Below are 21,621 nucleotides of genomic sequence, written 5' to 3'. Positions count from 1 at the left end.
AAGTGGGCAGGGACATTGCAGTACATAGGAATAGATAAACAATAAGTAAGTAACGGCCAGCAGGTGGCAAGTGCACGTGTAAGTGCAGACATCAGGTGTCAGGCTGGTTGGGGGACTGTAGGGATACAGAAACAGTCCCCAAGTGCGGGGGTTGATAGGCTGGCAGTGCAGGTGGGTGACGCTGGTGGGGGAGGGACCTGGGCCCCAGATCAGGGGGTGTCCAGGTAGTCCATGTAGTTCCGATTACAGCCAGGAGGTCAGCAGAGGAGAGGAGGAGAAAAAGCAGAAGCAAAGAGAAAGGTTTTGAGGCACTTCCGGATTCAGAGATGGTTCTCCTCAAGTTTGAGGGAGGCAGTGAGGCTGTTCCAGAGGGAGGCACCAGTCAAGGAAAGAGATCTACCAGCAACTCGTTGCTTGGAGAAGCGACTGACCCTGAGGGAGTTGGAGGCAGATGAGCGAAGAGCTCGAGAAGAAAGATATTTAGGAAGAGAGAGTTGAAGGTATTGAGGCCCCAGGTCCCAGAAGGCCTTGTGAACGATGAAGATGGTTTTGAACTTAATCCTTGCAGCCACTGGGAGCCAGTGCAGAGATTTCAGTCCTGGAGAGATATGATCCCTGGGCTTGAGGCCAAGGACAAATCTTGCAGTCCTGTTCTGGATAAGTTGCAGAGGGCGGAGAGTAGAGGCAGGCAGATTTGGAAAGAGGCTGTGGTAGTAATCCAGCCTAGAAAGAACCAGAGCTCTGGAGACAGTGAGCTTCTGGGGGAAGGAGAGAACTGGAAGAATACCCCTGAGGAGGTTCAGCTGGTAGTGTGACTTCTTAGAGACGTCAGAGATGTGAGGAGAGAAGGAGAGTGTGGAGTCGAAGATGACCCGAGGTTTTTAGCCTTGTAGGTGGGAGCAGGAAGGGGGCCAAGAGAGGCTGGCCAGAGAGCTACAGGAAAGGAGGGAGCAGGTGTGCTGATGAGGAGAATCTCAGTCTTCCTGGCATTAAGGCAGAGGTCATTGGGGCACATCACTCCTGGATAGCAGACAGACAGACAGAGATGATGGAACGAGAGGAGGAGGCCATTGGTAGCCTAAAAATGAGCTGGGTGTCATCCGCATACCACTGAAAGTTGGGGCAGAGAGTGGCGATGCGGTGTGCAAGGAGTGCCAGGTATTGGTTGAACAGCCAGGGAGGGACGTTAGACCCCTGGGGAACACTACAGGAAGAAATAGAGATAGAGGAGAGAAAGGACCCAAGCTGGACCTGGCAGGGTCGATCGGAGAGGAAAGAGGTCAGCCACGCCAGAGACTGACCAGTGATACCCAGGTTATCACGGAGACGGTTCAGCGGGATGGCATGGTTGACAGTGTCAACAGCAGAAGAGAGATCAAGCAAGATGAGGACGCACAGGGTGTTAGAGTCAAGGTTGGAGAGCAGGTCTTCACGGAAGTTCAGGAGAGCAGTTTCCGTGCTTCTGGCAGCTCTGAAGCCAGACTGATGGTCATGAAGACTACCAACAGATTCAGCATGGAGATTAAGCTGGGAGATGGCCAGTTTCTCCAGGAGCTTGCCCAGGAAGGGAGTGATGGAGACTGGGCGATAGTTAGCCGGGCAGGAGGGGTCGGCAGAAGGTTTCTTAAGAAGAGGGTGCACAGGGGAGTGCTTCAGGGGGGATGGGAAGACTCCAGTGGTGAAGGAGTGATTGCAGAAATCAGCCAGGGCAGGAGCCAGTGAGTCGATATGGTCCTTGGTAGTTTTGGAGGAACAGGGTTGAACCTGTTTCGATGAGACTTTCATAGATCAGACTTGTCTAGAAACCCTGTCTGCGGAGAACAAGGGAGAGGCAGAGAAGGAGGGAGGAGAGGTGGCTGCAGAAGGGCCAGAGGAAAAGCAGGGAGTAGAGGGAGGGAGGGGATAGGAGGAAAGTGAGGACAGGATGTCCTGAGTTTTAGAGATGAAGTGAGAAGCCAGTGCTGTGCAGAGGGCCTGGGAAGGGACAGGAGAGGTAGAGACTGCGGCAGGGTTGGCCAGTTCCTTACAGATTTTGAAGAGTTCAGCCGAGTTGTTAGATGCCGTAGAGACGCGGCCTTGTTTATGAGCACTCTTCTTGGTTAGGGCAGAGAGCCGGCATTGCCTTTGGAGTAGGCGGCAGGCCAGTTTGTCAGAGGATGTACATGAATCAAGCCATTTCCGCTCTCGGCAACCCTGCACTTGCGTTTTAGGGTGACGAGGTCTGAGTCATACCAGAAGTTGCACTTGGATTTGGGCTTCAGGCAGATTCTCATGACAGGGGCAAGAATATCAGAGATAGCAGAGTGGAGCGTGGAGAGGGCTGTGTCAGGGTGAGGGTCAGCTAAAGGGGCAGGGGGAGGGTGAAAAGGTGGCAGCGAAAGCCTCAACTGATACGTGCTTCATGGGTCGGATGACCACGAAGGTGAGTGGCAGTGATGGAAGTGGCTTGGCCTGAGGGGTAGAGAGGGTGAGATGGGAGGAGAGGAGAACATTATCACTCCAGAAGAGAGGAGTGGTGAGAGGGACAGAGAGGGGAAGGTCTGAGGAGATCAGAACATTCAGAGTGTGCCCTGCAGAGTGTGTCGGGCCAGAGGGGAGAATAGAGAGTAAGAGAGAGTCGCAAAGATTGCGGAAGAGTCCAGAGGGAGGTTACTGTGAACGTTGGGCCTAGTCCATGGCTTGAGGCATGATGTATGTTGCTTACATGGCAAGTGGGAAAAAGAAGAACCTTTGATTTTAGAGAACACTAGCTTGCATCTGCGAAAAGCCTTAACCGAAGCAAGCTTTTAAAGCTCTTACGTGTTGGCATAATCCATGGAATCGTAGCGTAACATCAAGGCCATCTAGAGTCCCAGCTTATGTGTGCAGTGTTGAAACATTACATGCATGTATTCACAGTGCTTGGAAGCCTGGCATATAGGTGCTATGGATTCTGTTGATCCAGCACTGCTCAGTGTTCTGCAAAAACAATGTAATTCTGCCTGCAGAGGACTTAATGATATATATACACACAGGGGACCACGTGGTATACACGGGGGACCTAATACTACACAGAAGCAACTTAAAGATGTACGTGGCATAAGTAATGGAACACACGGGAGGGTACGTGTGTATAGATAATGCTGGAATATTCAGTACACACAGAGGGCATAATGATATGAAAGGGCACTCAATGAGTCCTGCATTGCTAGCGTATAGGGGCACCCACACACAATGCAAAGCTTGGAGTACTCACCGTGATTCTTTACTTTCAGGGGCCACTCACTTCTGAAAGGTGTGGATGTTGTATGCAGAGATGGAGCAACAGTGTACGCCCCCTTCACGGGCACCGTCATGAGCTTGGACGGGAGCTATGGAGATGAGAATGACCTGCCAAGTGGAGAAGGTTTCATGTTTGTAGGATCAGGTAAGGGGACATGTCACTCTACCTAACATATTACTGACTACTTCGCACCTCCTGGTAACCACTATCTTCAGTGAAGTCGTAAAGTCGTAAAGTCTATCCATAGTCATTTCCCATAGGAACAAACCATGCTCACCTCTCACTCATCCTCACCCCTCCGATTCTCCAATTCTCAAACATATGCACTTTTGACTGATATTTAATCATGAATACTATCAATCCTAGAGCCCATTGTCCTTTGCAATCAGCACTCATTATTTTCTTCTTGAAGTAGTTACTTTGCACTGAAATGAGAAGGCAATGTATTCAGCAGAAGTTGCATAGAGAGAAAATATTCGGCAGGAGCTGAATAGGATTGTTTTAGCCGTAATTCAGATGAATACTTACTCAAAGCTGAGGTTCAGTACACACTGTGAAATGCTGATCTTGGCAAGCAGTTCCAGCCAGACAAATCTCAAAGAAGAATGGCCATTGAACGGAAGACATTCAACGGCCCTCCTCAAGATGGCAGCCACCATGAGTCTAAGTTCCAGCCAGACAAATCTCAAAGAAGACTGGCCATTGAACTGAAGACATTCAGTGGTCCTCTTCAAGATGGCAGCCACCGTGAGTCTAAGTTCCAGCCAAACAAATATCAAAGAAGAATGGCCATTGAACTGAAGACATTCAGCGGCCCTCCTCAAGATGGCAGCCACAGTGAGTCTAAGTTCCAGCCAGACAAATCTCAAAGAAGAATGGCCATTGAACTGAAGACATTCAGCGGCCCTCCTCAAGATGGCAGCCACTGTGAGTCGAACCGTGGAGCAATCAGCCAAGAAAAGAACGCTCTCCCCTCTCAGAATCCTGATCTTGCATTCCTGTGCTCATTCGGAAATTTAAAGCAACATATTGTGATGCAAACAGAGTTCAGTTGCACAGTATCTAACAAGATTCTTATGATAGTGTTTTAACATATCTTTTACACAATGCAGATACATAAAACAATAAGAAGCAGCCTCCAAACAAAAGCAAATCTTAGTCTCGGGAGGATAATGCAGAGCCAACGCAATTGCCTTGCAAACAAGACAGACGCGGAACAACACAGGTTCGATCCCCGGGTCCATGCTAAGAAACGTCTGGGTATTTAGCGCGTTATAAATACCCCATTATAAAATAAATAAAACACAACATAAAAACAAAAAAATTCAAATGAACTCAGAAAGATGGGTCACAAGGAAATGTGCTATTGCATCTCACCACTTACGATACAATCTTTGATAAGTGTCCCCATAGAGTCACAAATTAATGAATTTACTAACACTTTCATCTGTGTGCAAAACAGACCAAGGCAATGCTTGAAACCACCACTCTAAGATGGTCCCTAGCTCCGGCAAGGTCTTTTTTTCCCTTTGGTTTTTGGCAGAGCAGTAATGGAGGCAACAAAGAAAGTGATTTTGCTGTGAATAATATGCAGTTATTCTTATTGCAGCAAAGGGCACGTGGTTTGTTGAGGGAGATGGCAAGTACTGCCCTACTCTGTAGCAAAGCTCTGTCCAGGCCGCTCAGTGACTGAATATCAGGGCCTCAAGATCTGCTCTCATTCAGTGGCCAGACCTTGTTTCATTTATTTATTTGGGTATTTGATATTGCACCTCCATAGTTCCTAGGAGTGGCGGGCCCTGTGCACAGAACATTCAATGCACAATGAAGAATCTGAAGCAAGAGGTTGTGTGCAAAGAATGTGATGGGGTGCAAGGTCTATAGAATCTGGGTTATGTGCAAGGACTTGCCTAGAATCACACAATGCAGGTAATGTGCTAAAGCTGGATTCCAATGTTAGCTACTGAGCCACTGTGGCCTATTCTAAAATCTGGAGGGGAGAGATAATATTATCTGCTTCTACGCAAAGGAAACAATTACTCACAGAATGGACCCTCTGTTGTATCAAATTGTATTTCCATATTATTTTAATTGTTCTTTTATAATGTGCTTAATATCAGAGATCGGTTTCTAAGCTGAGGGATCAGGGCTCCAACCTGTGTTGTGCTGCATTGTTTTGCTTCCAAGATAAACGCGTTGCCCCTGAGCTACCCCCTCACCAAACATATTTCAAACCTAGATACAATAAATCAAGAATGGTCACCTGAGGGAGTGAGGGAGTATGGGCAACGTCATCATGTGCGGCTGAATTATCCAATAAGATGAGGACTTCAGGTGTGTTTTCATCTTACAATGTAAGGAATCTCTCCCTCACAAAGAATAAAGTGGATTCAATACTCAGGTTGGGGATGACACCTGATTGGTTTTGCCAAACTGCATGTACTCCTCACTGTTCAACGTATTGTGCAAGAAAAAAAACCTTGTTTGAAAAGTGAGACCAGGAACAATCACAGACACATCTATAATATGAAGTGGAAGGGAAAGGTCCACGGAGAAGAGGAGCACAATGAGGAACAAAACAAGAAATGTGATCAAAAATGCCAACATGGTTGGGAAACATAGGGGTGCTGTGGGCCTGGACTTATTTAAGAACACAAAACCCTAAATTAACGTAAAATATTTCTTCAATGAATATCTACTTTTACATTTTATATCAAGCAATTTGTTGTTCAGAACCAACAGCCTTGAAGATGACACGGGCTCGCGGTGGAGGCAAGTATAGTTCATTTGTTGCAGGAGTGGTAATGTCAAACATTCAATCACTCTCGATGAAGTGGGGGCCACATTAGGGATGCCTTTTGTGATAGGCAAAGTTGTTTACAGAGTAGAGGAAAATAAATGAGGGCTTTGAATCTTTATAGTTCTGTAAATCTTTAATAGCAGCGCTGCAGAGTGAACACAGAAATGGACAGCATACAACCTGCAAACAATCATATAGCTATGGTTCCCCCACACCCAGTACAACTTTTCTAGGTTTCCTAAAACATTTATTCTATGGCAACCAAAGAACCAAAGGTAGATTTTAGGACTTCACTAAGGAGGAGTTTTCTCCTTACAATTAGAACAATAGATCTCTGAGGAGATGGGCAAGCCTTCGTCCTCCAAGATCACCCTGCCACTTACAAGAGATATCAACGCAGATCTGCATTCACTATTCAAACACACTCTCTTATTGAAGACGCTTCATTTAGTATGTACACATCCACCTGGCAAGGTCAGCAAGGTTACAAAATGCAAGCTGAGGCTGCAGAAAGCAAGTGTGCAAGTATAATGCCGTTCCAGTGTGAGTTACGACTCTCCATTCAGGCAGCGAGCATATGCATTTCAAAATCGAGTCTCCCTAACTATACCAGGCCAGTGTGCAAAAACATAAGGCCTAGTTCTCTAATATTGGTATACTATTCTAATTTCTCATTTTAAAATCAGTTACAATTGCATTTGAGCCTCCTTTGATTAAACACTCATTACATGCAATTACTCTCGTCTCAGTAGTAAGCAATAGAAGAGCAGCTCTTCTTATGCCTTGAGGAGGAGGTAAGAGTGGGTCAGGCAGGTGTATTACTGGCAGCAGCAATACCGTAACTCATGATTGCATCTGGCGGAGAATGCTCCAGTCAAAAAGTGATGAGGCGGTCAATGTCCTAGTCGCAGCGAGCAATGCACCCACATCCTGGCATTGCCTCTCTCGCTTAGGGATGCAAACTAAGCACAGAGAAGGATGGATGGACAGCTTTGAACTAGGAAATACTGGCTTTGCTCTGGGTATCCATCACTTTAGGGCTGCAAATCTGCCCTAAGCGGCTTGTGTATGCCCAGACGTGGCTACGAATCCCAGGCATGAGCCCACTGAGGCTGAACAATGTCTGGGGTTTATTTTGGTCCCCTCGGCAGAAGTATGGCCTACTAGTTAAATATCTGCATATGGTTTGGTTTTTCCCTTCTTATTAAGGTATATCTGGAATCCAATAACCTCCTGGCTTTACGCCAAACAGGATTCTGGCCAGGACATGGCACGGAATCAGCACTTCTTGAAATAAAGAATCAAAGGGATGAGTTTAAAGACGCCGGCAGGATGGCTCTCCTCCTTTTTCTTGAACTCTCAGCGGCCTTCAATTTGGTCGATCACCAAATTCTCTGCAAACACCTCTCCTCAGCAGCCCATTTCTCCTTGGAGGCAACTAACTGGATCTCATATTTCCTCTCTAACAGAACTATGAGAGTATTCTCAGCCTCAGCCCAACCATCCCCGGTCACCTGTGGCATCCCTCAGTGCCCCTACGTTTCACCTATGCTTTACAATGTCTTCACAAAGCCTCTCTTTGACCTTCTTTACACTCAGGGTTCCTCCTATACTAATTACGCGGACGATACCCAGATCCTCCTACGCATCACAGGAGACTACTCTACTGCCACAAACACTTTAGACAATGTCTATCATACCATCCAAGCCTGGAAGGCACGTTAATCACTCTGCCTCAACGATGATAAGACCAAGGTGCTCTTGATTGGCTCGGAACCCCAGGTAAATAAACTTGATGGAGCCTACAAATCCTTGGCTATTGATATGATATGATATGGAATTTATAACACGCCTATACACAAGTGTTTCAAGGCGCGATGAGGCAAGGGAGGGGGAACAGAGGGAAGACAGAAAAAACAATCTTACTCGGCCAGGGGGCATTGAGATCGCTCAAGTGCAGAGGAGGGGGAAAGGGAAAGTGCGGGGGCCAGGGGGAGGGGCAGTGCAGTATATAGGATCAACAGTACAAAATAAATAGAATAAATAAATAAAAACAATAGTCAAAGTGCGGCCAGCTTGTGGTAAGTGCAGGGATGAGTGTAGACATCAGGTGTCAGGAGCTGGTGGGGACTGTAGGGATAAAGAAACAGCCCCCAAATGCAGGGTCTACTTGGGAGGCAGTGCAGTTGTGCAGCTGGCGGGGGAGGGGACCTGGGCCTGAGATCAGAGTGTAGCCAGTTTCAGTCAGGAGATCAGCAGGGGAGAGGAGGAGAGAAAGCAGAAGCAAAGAGGAAGGTCTTGAGGTGCTTCTGTAACTAGAGATGGTTCTCCTCAGGTTTCAGGGAGGCAGGGAGGCTGTTCCAGAGGGAGGCCCCAGCCGAAGAAAGAAATCTTCAACCATCTTGTTGCTAGAAGCGAATGACCCTGAGGGAGTTGGAGGCGAATGAGTGAAGAGCTCAAGAAGTAAGCTATTTAGGAAGAGAGAGTTGAAGGTATTGAAGCCTTAGGCCCCAGAAGGCCTTGTGGATAATGCAGAGGGTTTTGAACATTATCCTTGAGGCCACTGGGAGCCAGTGCAGAGATTTCAGTCCTGGAGAGATACGATCCCTGGGCTTGGGGCCAGGGACAAGTCTCCCAGTCCTGTTCTGGATGAATTGCAGAGGGCGAAGAGTAGAAGCAGGCAGATTTAGAAAGAGGCTGTTGCAGTAGTCAAGTCTAGGGAGAAACCAGAGCTCTGGAGACAGTGAGCATCTGGGGGAAGGAGAGGAAAGGAAGAAAACCTCTGACGAAGTGAAGCTGGTAGTAAGACATCTTAGAGATGTGAGGAGAGAAGGTGAGAGTGGAGTTGAAGATGACCCCAAGGTTTTTAGCCTCACAGGTGGGAGAAGGAAGAGGGAAAAGTGAGGCCGGCCAGAAAGCGACAGGAAAGGATGGAGCAGGTGTGCTAATGACGAGAATCACGGTCTTACTGGCATTAAGGCAGAGATCATTGGCGGCACACAACTCCTGGGTGGCAGACAGACAGTCAGAGATGAGGGAAAGAGAAGAGGTGGCGGAAGGGAGCCTGAAAATGAGTTGTGTCATCCGCATAGCACTGAAAGTTGGGGCAGAGAGCGGCGATGCGGTGGGCAAGAAGTGCCAGGTATTGGTTGAACAGCCAGGGAGAGAGGCTAGATCCCTGGGGGACACCACAGGTAGAGATAGAGATGGAGGAGAGGAAGGACCCAAGTTGGAACGTGGAAGGGTCGATCAGAGCGGAAAGAGGTCAGCCAAGCCAGGGCCTGACTGGTGATACCCAGATTATCACGAAGATGGTTGAGCAGGATGGCATGGTTGACTGTGTCAAAGGCAGAAGAGAGATCAAGTAAGATGAAGACACATGTGTTATTGGAGTCACAGTTTGAGAGGAGGTCTTCATGGATGTTCAGGCGAGCAGTTTCAGTGCTTCTGGCACCTCTGAAGCCAGACTGATGGTCATCGAGACAACCAACCGATTCAGTGGGAAGATTAAGCTGGGAGATGGCCCAGTCTGTCAGGAAGTCAAAACCCTTGGGGTCTACTTGGACTGCAATCTATCACTAATTAAGCAAGTAAATGCAATTGCCTCTTTGGCAGCCTATATTACCAAGCTAATCAATGCATGTAGACCATTCCTCGCCTCTGACAGCTGCATTACAGAAGCAAGGGCACTAATAGGATCCAGAATTGACTATTGCAATTCCTGATTTGCCGGCACCACTACCCACAAAATCAATAAGCTGCAAATCATTCAAAACAATGCGCTGATAGCTGCCTTGAACACCCTAAAAACGATCATATGTCTGCGGTCAGAAGAAATGTGCACTGGCGGCCCACCCGCAATTGCATTCTGTTCAAAACGTTTGCCATCACCCATAAGTGCATCTCTAACACTGCCCCTAAAGACTTGTCTCAAAAGTTCTTCGAATCTCAGTTCACCAGACCCACCCGTTCTATCTACATGCACCGCCTCTCCACTCTCAGATTCAAACTTCAAAGGTTCGGAGGTCTCAGCTTCCTGGTGATTGTGGCAAAGAACTGGAATGCACTTCCAACCTCATTTAGATCAGAACTTTCTTATTGGGCTTTCCGCAAGCACCTTAAAACGTGGCTTTTTTCTCAAGAGCGTGAAACTGGAGATTACTGCTAGCATGACCTCACCTAAATGTCTGGCAAACTCGCCTACCTTTAGGGTGTATTTTTTTTTGTAACCAGCATCGATGCCTAGGGGTTTAGCGCGCTATATATATGACAAAATAAATAAATACATAAATGGCACAGCAGACTGAAATATGTTGCAGCTTCCCATTGTTATTGCCAGTGGTTGTGATTAGTTCAACACTTTTCATCTGTCTCTTTTAAGTTGTGCGAATTCTGCCAGCCTGGCCGGGCCAAGCAATACCAGCAGTACTGGGGCCCATAACTAGTCATTGAGAATTTATTTCTCTGCCAGGCACCAGTGACAGTAGAAGGGGAGACCCACACGAGCAGAGGCTCACGGTCAGAACCAATCAACAGCCCTTGTACGGACAGCTCCCATCTCCCCAAGGAGATAGAGAAAGCCCACCCCAAATCAGATTCAGCAAATACATGGAAACCAAAGGGAGTGTGTGTTGAGCTGGTAGAATGTGTGGGGACTTGGCTAAGACAGGCCCTTCTGCCCTCAGGTCCTACTATCCTTTTTATGGGGACAGTGTTTGCAGAATGTGTCCTAGTCATATGAAGAGGTCCAATTTAGAAGTACACTCTAGGAAAACAACTAAAATAAATGACTGTAGGCAAAGTGAATGTCTTCATATGATCAGGAGTATCTAGCACAGGTAGTGGCATGTTCTAACCCCATCACAGACTCTCACATATGTTGATGTACTCACTGTACATGCCAACATAGCCTGCTTCATGTTGCATAACCCTATCACAGCATGTCTCATGAGTTAGGAATCTAACTGCACATAGGTGCACATTATTACTCCACTGAACATTCTTCCATGTGCGCAAACGACAATGGTGATGGGGGTCCTAATGTAACATGCCATATGCTCCAACAACATCAGTGTAAAGGCACACATTGTGTAATGTCATCATCCTATTATGTAACTCCATCATAGCCAGTGCCATATGCTCCAACAACAGCGGTGTAAAGGCACACATTGTGTAATGTCATCATCCTATTATGTAACTCCATCATAGCCAGTGCCATATGCTCCAACAACAGCGGTGTAAAGGCACACATTGTGTAATGTCATCATCCTATTATGTAACTCCATCATAGCCAGTGCCATATGCTCCAACAACAGCGGTGTAAAGGCACACATTGTGTAATGTCATCATCCTATTATGTAACTCCATCATAGCCAGTGCCATATGCTCCAACAACAGCGGTGTAAAGGCACACATTGTGTAATGTCATCATCCTATTATGTAACTCCATCATAGCCAGTGCCATATGCTCCAACAACAGCGGTGTAAAGGCACACATTGTGTAATGTCATCATCCTATTATGTAACTTCATCGTAGCCAGTGCCATATGCTCCATCAACAGCGGTGTAAAGGCGCCCACTGTCTAATGTCATCATCCTATTATGTAACTCCATCGTAGCCGTTTCATATGCTCCATCAGCAGCGGTGTAAAGGCACCCATTGTGTAATGTCATCATCCTATTATGTAACTTCATCATAGCCAGTGCCATATGCTCCATCAACAGAGGCGTAAAGCGCCCATTGTGTAATGTCATCATCCTATTATGTAACTTCATCATAGCCAGTGCCATATTCTCCAACAACAACGGTGTAAAGACACATTGTGTAATGTCATCATCCTATTATGTAACTTCATCATAGCCTGTGCCATATGCTCCATCAACAGCGGTGTAAAGGCACACATTGTGTAATGTCATCATCCTATTATGTAACTTCATCGTAGCCAGTGCCATATGCTCCAACAACAGCGGTGTAAAGGCACACATTGTGTAATGTCATCATCCTATTATGTAACTTCATCGTAGCCAGTGCCATATGCTCCATCAACAGCGGTGTAAAGGCGCCCACTGTCTAATGTCATCATCCTATTATGTAACTCCATCGTAGCCAGTTCCATATGCTCCATCAGCAGCGGTGTAAAGGCACCCATTGTGTAATGTCATCATCCTATTATGTAACTTCATCATAGCCAGTGCCATATGCTCCATCAACAGAGGCGTAAAGCGCCCATTGTGTAATGTCATCATCCTATTATGTAACTTCATCATAGCCAGTGCCATATGCTCCATCAACAGCGGTGTAAAGGCACACATTGTGTAATGTCATCATCCTATTATGTAACTCCATCGTAGCCAGTTCCATATGCTCCATCAGCAGCGGTGTAAAGGCACCCATTGTGTAATGTCATCATCCTATTATGTAACTTCATCATAGCCAGTGCCATATGCTCCATCAACAGAGGCGTAAAGCGCCCATTGTGTAATGTCATCATCCTATGGAGCCCATCGTGTAATGTCATCAGAAGTACTTTCATGCTATTCAGCCTGACCTCTAAATATAAATTGATCTTATTCTTGTTTCTTTTCTTTCCAGGATTATGTCTTAAAATCTTTAATGTACACCAGGATGGACAAAGTGGCGAGATCACAAAGGGGTGCCGCATGGGAACCTTGATCCCAATGCAGCTGAAATACCCGCGCATAACCTCACACATGCATGTCCAGAAATGTGACCTGTCAGATCCCACTGGCCTGCTGTCATGAGGCCAGCTGCAGCCACTGGAGGAGGATCTGTATCTGCCTGAGCTTATACCCACCCACAGCTGCAAGGGGCATAAGCAGGCAAATAGGGTCTATTGGCTGCAGATGTGACACTTTAAGAATTGTGTATTTGGGATGGAATTTGGAGATTCTTAAATTGATTTTTGTATGTAATATTATGAAAGGTTTGTAATAAACCAAACATAATAAACAATATTTCTTTTTTAAAAGATGTGACACTGACACCAGGGTTTCCATGCTTTTGATTTGATCATTCTTAAAATGTAGAGACAGCTCGGCAAGAGAACCTCTTTCATCTAGGCTTACTCTGGATCTACACCGCAACATACCATTGTCCCGCTACTCCTGAAGCATGCTGGCAAATGGACCTGGACCCAACACTCTGGAGAACTAGTCTCCTTCTGGAAATCTGACCAATGTTCTGGGAACTGGCTTCCTTCTGGAAATCTTGACCCAATACTCTGGAGAGCTAGTCTCCTTCTGGAAATCTGGACCCTATGCTCTGGGGAACTAGTATCCTTCTGGAAATCTGACCAATGCTCTGGAGAACTAGTCACCATCTGTAAATCTGACCTAATGTTCTGGAGAACTTGCCACCTTTCGGAAATCTTGACCCAATACTCTGGAGAGCTAGTCTCCTTCTGAACATCTGCCCAATGCTCTGGAGAACTAGTCTCCTTCTGGAAATCTGACCCAAAGCTCTGGAGAACTAGTCTCCTTCTGGAAATCTGACCAATGCTCTGGAGAACTAGTCACCATCTGTAATGCACTGGAGAACTTGCCACCTTCTGTAAATCTTGACCCAATACTCTGGAGAGCTAGTCTCCTCCTGAACGTCTGCCCAATGCTCTGGAGAACTAGTCTCCTCTGGAAGTCTGGACCCAATGCGCTGGAGAACTAGTCTCCTTCTGGAAATCTGACCAAAAGCTCTGGAGAACTGGTCTCCTTCTGGAAATCTGACCCAAAGCTCTGGAGAACTAGTCTCCTTCTGGAAATCTGGACCTAATACTCTGTAGAACTTGCCACCTTCTGGAAATCTGGACCCGATACTCTGGAGAACTAGTCTCCTTCTGAAAATCTGGACCTAATACTCTGGAGAACTAGTGTCCTCCTGGAAATTTGACCCAATGCTCTGGAGAACTAGTCTCCTCTGGAAGTCTGGACCCAATGCGCTGGAGAACTAGTCTCCTTCTGGAAATCTGACCAAAAGCTCTGGAGAACTAGTCTCCTTCTGGAAATCTGACCCAAAGCTCTGGAGAACTAGTCTCCTTCTGGAAATCTGGACCTAATACTCTGGAGAACTTGCCACCTTCTGGAAATCTGGACCCGATACTCTGGAGAACTAGTCTCCTTCTGAAAATCTGGACCTAATACTCTGGAGAACTAGTGTCCTCCTGGAAATCTGACCCAATGGCCTGGAGAACTAGTCTCCTTCTGGAAATCTGGTCAAGGCATGGAAGACTGTGGGTATTTATCACCAATCGTTCTCTCATATTATGAAATATGGGCAAACTCACACATTGTCTGTCTTCCACCAAAGACATTTGCACCTGTTGATGGTGGTTCACACATGTGTATGAATGTTAAACATGAAGAGTAGCATGATGGAAATGTTTAGTGAATAGTTGTGTAGTTCAAATCTGTAGTCTGTACTGCTTTCCTTACAAACATTTGAACACAATATGGAAATATTGAATATGCGTTATTTGCCAATACTTGCCATAGACAATAAAAATGATTTAAAAAATATGTGTCATGATCCTTCCTTTTTCAATTTAGCTCCTTGCCAAAGTATTGTATAATGCAAATGAGTACCCGGTGGGGGCGTGGCTTAGGCATCCTAGCCAATGAGGAGGCTCAGAACAGAGGCTTGTCCACACAGTATAGCCCCCGCTCTGAGCCTCCTCAGAGTTGGAGGCCCCCCATCTTCACCCAAAGGATCGCTGGTAAGTGTGCACTCATCCCCTTCCCCTAGCCCCTATCCCCGCCCCCCCTTTGCTGCTTCTCCTCTCCCCCCCTTCACCCCTACCTCACTTATCTGCGCTTCTCTGTCCCTCTCCTGCATTGGGAACACTAGTAATGGCCGCCATGGAAAGGGAGAGGGAATATGTGTAGTTCCTTCTCCCAATTCAATGGCGGCCACCTTGTTTGTTTTTTTTTTGTTTGTTTTTGAATAGCTGCCATGGAAAGGGAGAAGGGACTATGTGTACTGTTCCATGGCGCCCAACTTTTTTTTTTCTTTTTCTTTTTTCAGTCGCTAAATGCTAAAGCATTTAACAACTGAAAAAATACACTATTAGTACCCCGGTCTAACGGGCTGGGGTACTTATCTTCCCACTCTTTAAGATGAAAGAAGAACAAGCCTTCCCCTGAAATTTTTTAAGCTTGCATCTTTGCAAGGACTGTCCACACTCTCTCAGATGCAAGAAAACCAAGCCTTGATAATCCTGCATATCTGCAGGGACCGTCTCCACTCTCTCAGATGCAAGAAGGCCAAGCCTTGCCCTGAACCTTGATTATCCTGCATATCTGCAGGGACAGTCTCCACTCACTCAGATGCAAGAAGACCAAGCCTTGCCCTGAACCTTGATTATCCTGCATATCTGCAGGGACCGTCTCCACTCACTCAGATGTCAGAAGACCAAGCCTTGCCCTGAAGCTTTATAATCCTGCATATCTGCAGGCACCATCTCCACTCTCTCAGATGCAAGAAGACCAAGCCTTGCCCTGAACCATGATTATCCTGCATATCTTCAATGACTGTCCACACTCTCCTCTCTGAGATGCAAGAAGACCAAGCCTTCCCCTGAACTCAGTTGACGATTGGATGTATATGCACCACACCTTTCTGAAGAGCAGTTTCTGGTCCAGAAAACATGCTTTTGCAAATTTGATTGGAATCTGTCCAGTTTGAAATCTACAACATATCGAACAAAAAGAATTACAAATATTTCAGTACGAATCATAAACTTACTCCTGGATGTCCTTGTTCCATGGACCATTGCCGGAAAGCAAACTGCTCAGGTAGAAACGTATAATGTAACTGGTGCAGGAGACATACAATCTTTCAAATGGCAAACACTAATGTCAGCAGAAATGTATCAGGTTCCCCTCGCTTTGCACTTGTACTGTTTCATAGACAGGATATACCATAGTAACATAGAACTGATGAAACCACTACAGAGGTGGTGGAGGTGTTAGTAGGGAGTTCTTTGTGCATCAGGAGTAGAAATGGCACAGCCGGGTCAGCGTTCGCAGTGTCTGAACATTGTGCATTGAAGCATACTTTGTAAAAGACATATTGGAGTTTTTAGGCGCAGCCAGGAGTGTTGAATGGTTCACTCTTGCGTGCACACAGTGGGGTGTAGTGTGATTTGGTAAGGAGCAGACAGAAATGCTGTTTTTCACAGGTTTTGTGGTATCCAATATATGCCTGCAGTGTGTTTGTTCATGGCTCCTGCTTTGCCAAAGGGGGAAGGTGTGCAGTTTTTGTATGTAGTCTTAAGAGAAGTAGTGAATGACTAGGCTAGAGTAGTGTTTTAATTGGTGACCGGTAGGGCTAGTGACATTTTATTGTGGCCACTGTTAAGACGGATTTCTGAACTCTGTCCTGGTGGCGCAGAAGTTCAGAAGGCCAACCTAATTACTTGGAACAGGGTAACCTCTGGACAAGCCAGACCAATCAAGGTAGCGATCGCGGCGGTCAAGACTAGGTCTCAAGAGGGGTGAGGGTGACTGAAAGCCCGCAGTGAGCACACAAAGCAAGAGCGCTTACAAACTACTCCAAACAGTTGTTATATCAAAAATATAAACACATTTATTTTAAGGCCTTTAAAACAACGACCGTAGCGAGAAAATCACAATAACACAGTATTAAGCCAACACATACCAAATCAACACAATATATATACAAATACACAGTCGCAAGCGTTTAAAGCACGAAATATGTAGTCCACCTGAAAGGAAAGGAAAACAGGCAGTGCGATAACGCTTTTGACTCAGTTCGCCTTTAGAGGCACCTAACTAGATGGAAGTCCGAGCCCTGCGAAGAGTGGAGCCTTGTGCTCAAAGTACCTGCCACGCCGGTGCCAACGGGCAAAAGGGGAAGCTCTTCGGAGGAAGTCAGGCAGTTCGGGTTAGTGCACAGCAGAAGGAGAACAGGTTCCGCAACTCAAGCGCAGCCTCCACAGCAGGCAGAAGCAGAGCGCGAGTACGGCCAAAAGGGTGCTGTTTTTACACAGCAGGGAAAAGCAATGGGATACTGCAGGAGGGCGACCAGATCCTAGCTAAACTACTCACCGGTCCCCGAAGCAAGCAGACCCAGGCTTCTCCACGTTTGTTTCAGCAGCTGGCAGGTTCAGAAGAGCAGGGAACGCCTCGTAGTCGTGTAGAGCAAAAAGACGTCCCAATCGACGAAACCAGCACAGTTTTGTTGCCGCAGCAGGACAACGGAGCGGCCGTGTGTATTCAAGCCAAATGTACACTCCTCCCTTCAGACTTGGGAACGCCAAGCGTACGAAGCGTGGGAGAGTGACCAGGACTCGAAATACAACACAACCTGGCGGCAGTTACAGAGCAGGACTCCCTTGTAAGCTGGTCAGTCAACTGGATGGCCCAGAGACACTTCCGAAGGCTTACTTGGCAGGAGTTGATGAAGTCGCCGGGAATAGCTGTTCCTGCTATTCCAAAGGTCGAAGCACCAGTACAGGCCTTCTGGTTCGATCAAAGGGTTTCACAGGACGACAGCAGTGCAAAGGAGGATTCCTTCAGCGGGTCACCAGCGATTCCTCGGTCCAGCCTCTTGGTTGCAGGATACTTGGCTCCTGTATTCCTTCGTTCGTGAGAACTCAGGAGATCGACATGGCAGTGGTGTTTCCAGCTCCCTCTTATCCACGGTTCCCTTCGCGCCAAAACGGAGGGGAGCCAATGGGAGATCTGCACATCAACACACATACCATACGTGGACCAATCACGGACCACGGTGGTCCCAGGCATTCACACCACCCTAGACTCTCTGGCACCCAGGATGTGTATTGGGACCAGACATCCCAGCCCACACCCTGGAGGCACACAAACGACATGTAGAAGCCCGCGAAAGCAACCACGTTTCGCGGGAAAGTACATGCCCAAATAAGGAAGGCCCCGGGTCGCCGGACCTGGGGAAGGTGACGGGAGCAAGACGGTCAATGGACAAGACAAAGGAGCCTCGCGGCCTGGCCATTTTGGGAGCCAGGCCACCATTTTGGGTTCAGGGCAAAAACGTGCTCAGAACGCCAAAAGGAGCTCAAAATAAACAAAGCGATCGCTGCCACCATTCGAGTCCCTGAATGACTTGCACCGATCAAATACCATCCTAAAAGAGTATCTAGGGTCTGTAGAAGGCTAGAGACCCAAGAGAGCTGTAACTTAGCTTACAGTGCCCTCTTGTGTCGTGTTGCACTAAAGCTGCGACACGATAAAAGAAACTACGGGAAACCACGTTCCCCGGTACTGACTGTCTTAAGGGCATGTCAGTTTCCCCATAAGAAAGGAGCGAAAGCCCAGAGAAGTGCGGCAGAAGGCTGTACTTCTCTGGCAAAGTCAACAACAAGGTTAAAAACAATAGCAAAACGTTTAGGGGTTGCCACATGGAAGGAAAATTCCCTACAATTACGAAATCTTTCCTAACACTCGCCCCTCCCAGACTATGGACAGGGGGAACTAATCCACCCCTGGATGAGTCTCTTGTTCAGGTCGGTTAAACATTCTGGACAACCCATCAGCATTGCTATGTTGGACACCTGGCCTATGCTTAATAGTGAAGTCGAAGCCTTGTAGACTTATGGACCACCTAAGCAACTTTGGATTCTCCCCCTTCATGTTCATTAGCCACTTTAACGGCTTATGGTCAGTCTGCACAGTGAAGTGGGTCCCATAGAGGTAGGGCCTCAGCTTCCTTAGGGCCCACACAACAGAGAAACATTCTTTCTCTACCGTGGACCATCTGAGCTCTCTGTCCTTAAGCTGGCGACTAATAAAACCGATAGGGTGTTCCTTACCCTTCTCATCTACTTGTGATAGTACAGCTCCTATCCCAGTGTCAGAGGCATCCGTCTGCACGATAAAAGGTCTTTGATAATCAGGGGCCCTTAGGACAGGGGCCTGGCACAAGGAGTCTTTTAAGCCATTGAAGGCCTTCTCACACTCGTCGGTCCAAGTTACCTTCTTGGGTTTCTTCGGAGTTGTGAGGGCAGTCAGAGGAGCAGCTATGGTGCCATAGTCTGCCACAAAATTGCGGTAATACCCCGTGAGTCCTAAAAAGGCTCTCACTTGGGTTTGCGTAGTGGGGGTAGGCCAGTCTTGTACTGCTTGTACCTGACTGAGTAGAGGCTGTCTCCTCCCTCCACCTACTTCATGTCCAAGGTAAACCACTGAGCCTTGTCCATTTTGGTGAGGGGCCACTCGGACACCCTCAAAAGAGCTATCTGAAGGACTGCTCGGGAACAGGTCGGGGAGAGGTTCAGACTCCTCTCCCGCAACGTCTGAAGCCAATAGCAGTGCTGCGATTTCGCCGCTTGGGACGAAAGCCTTCAGCCTATTCACGTGAAACACTTTTGGAGCCTGTCCAGGCCTTCCAAGGTCCACTGAATAGTTAACCTCACCCAGGGGCTCCACCACTGGGCAAGGACCTGACCATTTATCCTGTAAAGCTCGAGGCCTTATGAGATTCATGATCAGGACTTGCTGACCAAGTGTAAAGTTGATGAGGGAAGCTTTCTGGTCGTACCAATGTTTCACCAGCGCTTGCCCTGCCTTCAATTTATCACTGGCCAAGCCCATCAGAAGTACCATCCGTTTTCTGAGCCCTAGCACATAATCAACTACATTGGTAGTAACAGGGGGAGTGGGCATCTCCCATCCCTCTTTGACGATGGCTAAGGGTCCCCGTACGGGATGACCGAACAGAAGTTCGAAGGGGCTGAAGCCAACACCCTCCTGTGGTACCTCTCGGTAGGCAAACAGTAAGCATGAAACAAGAAGATCCCATTTTCTTCTCTGAGGCTCCTCCAGAGCCCCAATCATGCTCGTTACCGTCCTGTTGAAACGCCCCCCCAGACCATCGGTCTGGGGGCGGTATGCAGAAGAGAACCTGTAGGGGACCCCACATTCTTTCCACATAGCCTGCCTATACTTCGACATAAAGTTGCTGCCATGATCCGACACAACTTCTTTAGGGAAGCCAACCCTAGTAAACATGCCGAGTAAAGCTTCTGCAACTGGCTTGGCAGTTACAGTTGTAAATGGGACGGCCTCAGGATACCTGGTTGCATGGTCGACCAGCACCAGGATAAACCTATTGCCTGAGGATGTTTGCGGGTCAAGGGGACCAACCATGTCGATCCCTACCCTTTCAAATGGTACCCCCAGAACTGGGAGCGGTACCAACGGAGCTTGGATTGTCGCGCCAACCTTACCAGACAACTGGCAGGCGGCACAACTCCTGCAGTGACTTTCTACTTGCTCCCCCATCTTGGGCCAGTAGAAGTGCATGGATAACCTTTGCTTGGTCTTCCTCATACCGAGGTGACCAGCAAGGGGAACTTCATGCGCCAACTGCAGGAGGAAGGGCCTAACAGCAAGGGGAACCACCAACCTCCTATGGTCTCCTTCTGTAGACTCTGTGGGCTCACTATACAGGAGTCCACCTTCCTGGTAAATCCTATGCATCCCAGAAGGTTCACCCTCAAGCTGGGAGCAGGCCTGTCTCCTTAGGCCTTCCAGAGATGGGCACTCACGTTGGCCTTTACTGAATTCGTCCCTATCAGGACCTCCTTCAACTAACAAGTCTTTTAGTTCAGGATGATCGTTGGGGTCGAATACTTCAGGCATCGCCACCTCCTCGTCAGGCCCGGGCGATTGACCAACTTCCTCCACCGCAGTGGTAGGCGAGCTCGGGGGAATATTCTCTTTCCCCTGCCTTGACTTGTAGACTCCTTTCGCCTTGGGTTTCCCCTTTGGCTGGGGCGGCGTATTGGACTTGGCCAATGCTGCCCGTGCTTGAGACCGTGTGTAGGGTCTTTCGGCAGTGTCTCCTACGAGCCCTAAAGCTCTGAGATCATTGCCCAACAAGACCTTTCCCGGGACGTTTCTCTGAATGCTCACTGGAATCCTGACTGCTGTACCATTTAAAGTAAGATTTACAGGGATCACGGGAAACATACGGAGGGGGCCGTCAGCCAACTTAGTGGGCATCAGAGTAGCTCTGGCAACTTCCTCTGAGTCTACCAAGGTAGAATCCACTACAGTTCGACTGCACCCACTATCCCTAAGAGCTGGAGTATCCACTCCATTGATCAGCACACTGTCTTTAAAGTAGTGCTTGGTATTATCCGGAATCCTAGCATAAGCCTCTGCGACTTTAGGCTCCCAGGAGCCCAGGGACACTAAAACCACCTCAGCCTCTATCCCGCTGGGAAATGAGTCTGAGGAGAAGGATGCTCCTGTAATCTCTTCTTCCTCGTAGGAGGAGAAGGCCAGATTAGCGGAGTGGACCCCCAAAGGTCTAACCTTACAACGGGGATCCCCCTTCACATGGTCAGTTGCTCCACAAGAAAAACAAGCCCCAGTGGGTCTGTTTACGTAGGGAGGCTTATTGTAACCAGAGTTCTGTTTTGGAGGCGGACCTCCACTACCCTGTGAGTTCTCTTGTGTCTTACCCTTGTTTTTCTTTTTGTGGCCCTTATGGGAAGAAGATTTAGCAGATTCCCCACCCTCCATATCTTTGGACTTTTTCCCTTCC

The 21,621-nt window shown here is 47.6% G+C and overlaps 1 protein-coding gene and 1 long non-coding RNA gene across 4 annotated transcripts in view; one reads left to right on the top strand and one right to left on the bottom strand.

Annotated features, from left to right (window-relative positions):
* Positions 1-14,591, top strand: part of LOC138498116 (uncharacterized) — a 389,950-nt gene extending 375,359 nt beyond the window's left edge. For all 3 annotated transcript variants that reach the window (XM_069621976.1, XM_069621975.1, XM_069621974.1), the window contains 2 exons: positions 3,255-3,406; positions 12,655-14,591. In XM_069621976.1, the coding sequence (XP_069478077.1) occupies positions 3,255-3,406; positions 12,655-12,824 (322 nt within the window). In that variant the 3' untranslated portion in view covers positions 12,825-14,591. The remainder of the gene's footprint in view (positions 1-3,254; positions 3,407-12,654) is intronic.
* The window catches only part of LOC138498120 (uncharacterized), a 133,118-nt gene that overhangs the window by 34,198 nt on the left and 77,299 nt on the right, over positions 1-21,621 (bottom strand). The window lies entirely within an intron of this gene.

Source organism: Ambystoma mexicanum, chromosome 5q (assembly GCF_040938575.1).
Source record: "Ambystoma mexicanum isolate Mex_15411 chromosome 5q, UKY_AmexF1_1, whole genome shotgun sequence".
Taxonomy (NCBI): domain Eukaryota; kingdom Metazoa; phylum Chordata; class Amphibia; order Caudata; family Ambystomatidae; genus Ambystoma; species Ambystoma mexicanum.
This window is presented reverse-complemented; position numbering and strand designations above follow the sequence as displayed.